General features: G+C 46.9%; 1 protein-coding gene across 1 annotated transcript; it reads left to right on the forward strand.

The window, feature by feature from the left end:
• The first annotated feature begins 352 nt into the window (after positions 1–352).
• LOC123258208 lies at positions 353–2,146 on the forward strand. Its single transcript, XM_044718081.1, has one exon. The coding sequence runs from the start codon at positions 353–355 to the stop codon at positions 2,144–2,146; it is 1,794 nt and encodes a 597-aa protein (XP_044574016.1).
• Positions 2,147–2,387: the final 241 nt, after the last annotated feature.

Here is a 2,387-nt window from a genome sequence, read left to right on the forward strand (position 1 = left end):
ACTTACGAAAGGAATTTTGGACACGTTGGAGCCACGAGTACCTACACGAACTACAGAATCGATCAAAGTGGACAAGAAGTTGTAAGACGGTAAAGATTGGCGATCTAGTCATAATAAAAGAAGACAACATCGCTCCGTTGAACTGGCCCCTCGGACGCATCGTCGCAGTACATCCCGGAAAAGACGGCGAGATCCGAGTTGCTGAAATACGAACAACGGCAGGCAATATAACACGAGCTATACACCGACTGGCGGTGTTACCAATCAACGATAAGAAGGAGGAACCCCAATAATATCAAAAGAAAAAAAAAAAAAAAAAAAAAAAAAGATGGGGAACATGCTTGTCCTAACAATGATACTCGTCTGGGTGATGCCCGGACTACCATTACCCATCTCCACAACATCAGAACTGAAGACCGTCAACCCTGTGGTCATCACTCCAATCAACAATGTGACCGGGACCATCGTAGAAGCCACCGATAGGATAGCAGTCAAATCTGCGGAGTGGACACTCATCACATTCTTTGACCTCAGCCAATTGGCACAAGAAATTGAGACTGTCAAAAAGGGTATCCAATCCATAAAACAATGGTGCTCAACGGCATATGAGGTTTGCCCCACGATCATACAAACATTGCAGCAGGAGGTAGCAGAAATCCAAGATGCCGATCAGTTAATGCATCATCAACGACAGAAACGCGGAGCACTGAACATCGTTGGAAATATCGCGAATGGTCTGTTCGGAGTACTCGATGATCAATATGCCAGACGGATGGAAGAGATTATTAGCAAACTACGAGCCCAAGAAGGCGTCACACATAAAATAGTGGAGAACCAGACGTCAATTCTGGACACAACCATCAACATTATGAGGAGGACGACGATCGAAACTCAGAAGAGGATGCCGGACTTAGAAGCCAGTCTAGCCAGAATCAAGATAAGAAGCCATGCGGCGGATAGATATCTTCCGCATGCAGTCTCCGAATTGGTCGTCGTGGCAAATCACATTCGGCGGGTCCAGGATGCTGTATTGAACGTGTTAATCGGGGCACATGAAGGAAAACTAAGCCCTGCATTGGTGTCAGTGGAACAAGTAAAACAGGTGATCACAAAAATCCAAACACACCTGCCACCGGGAAGACGATTACCCATCACCAGTGAAACAGCACGAGACTTATATCGACTGGCGACCACTAGAGTACAAGAAACCGAGGATTTATTGATGTTTCATACAAGCGTTCCGTTAGTCGAAGAAGATGAATTCACAGTATATCGGATGGAGCCAATTCCACAAATAACGAGAGAAGGCCTGGTGATAACCAAGACGGAAACAGGATATCTAGCAATAGATGATCATCGGAAACACCACTTCGCGATCAATCAAGAACACCTTAGGCAGTGTATCAGCATGACGAACGGAATTAAGGTATGCGATTTTAAGCAGACGCTCTTTGGCCCGGACGCCCATCAACTCCCGTGTACAATGGCAGCCTTAGCAAAACATCAGGCAGGAGAATGTAAGCCAGAGCCAATCAAGGGAACCAGTTATTGGGTTCAATTGACAGAGCAAAATGCTTGGATTTTTGGGACCACGAAACCAATAACAATGACTTATGTCTGCTCGGCCGAAAAGGATCAAGTCATCATCGAAGGCGTTGGAAAAATGACAATCAGGCAAGATTGTGTGATCCAAAGTCCGACCATCACGTTATTGGGACGAGCGCAAGTTAACTCATCAGGAACAGTAAAGATGTCAGGAGGTTATGTGCACGAGTGGCCATCACAGGAAAAAATAAAGACAACAGAAGGTCAATTGGAGTCAACGTTGGATCAGCTAGACCGACTACATGCAGAGGTGCAGGGATTAAAAACATGGACGAAGCAGGCACAGGAGGATGTGGACAGCGAGACAGACTGGAATCTGGCGCATCAATACTCCGGAGTAATAATGTTAGGAATAGCAATCCTCGTAGCCGCATGGGCAGGATATACACGGTGTGTCTGGAAAGACACCTCAGCAACCAACCAGAGGACGATACCAGCCCAAGGAGAAGGGTTCCAGCTGATCGAACAACATCTAGCAGCAGTAACACGGGATGGACATCACAGGAGATTCGAAGTCTACGACCCAGGGACGTCTCAGTAAAAGGCAAGCAAGAAAAACATAGTTATAAGGAAAATTTATTAAGTTAAGAAGCATCGCCATCAATGGTACCCATCGAAGAGTGACCACTATCAGTAGAAAGGTTGTCATCACTATCCCAAGCCGAACGACGACTAAGGCGCCTCCGGGCAATTCGGCCAGCTGGACGGAACTGCACGAGAATCAGGTCGCGATCCTCCATCCCTAGAGAGGCAGGGGTACCGCGGCGAGGCATGATACGGCC

Source organism: Drosophila ananassae (genome assembly GCF_017639315.1).
Source record: "Drosophila ananassae strain 14024-0371.13 chromosome Y unlocalized genomic scaffold, ASM1763931v2 tig00000106, whole genome shotgun sequence".
Taxonomy (NCBI): Eukaryota; Metazoa; Arthropoda; class Insecta; order Diptera; family Drosophilidae; genus Drosophila; species Drosophila ananassae.

Coding starts and splice junctions, on each gene's coding strand:
- LOC123258208 (XM_044718081.1), top strand. CDS start 353: ATGATACTCGTCTGGGTGATGCCCGGACTACCATTACCCATCTCCACA.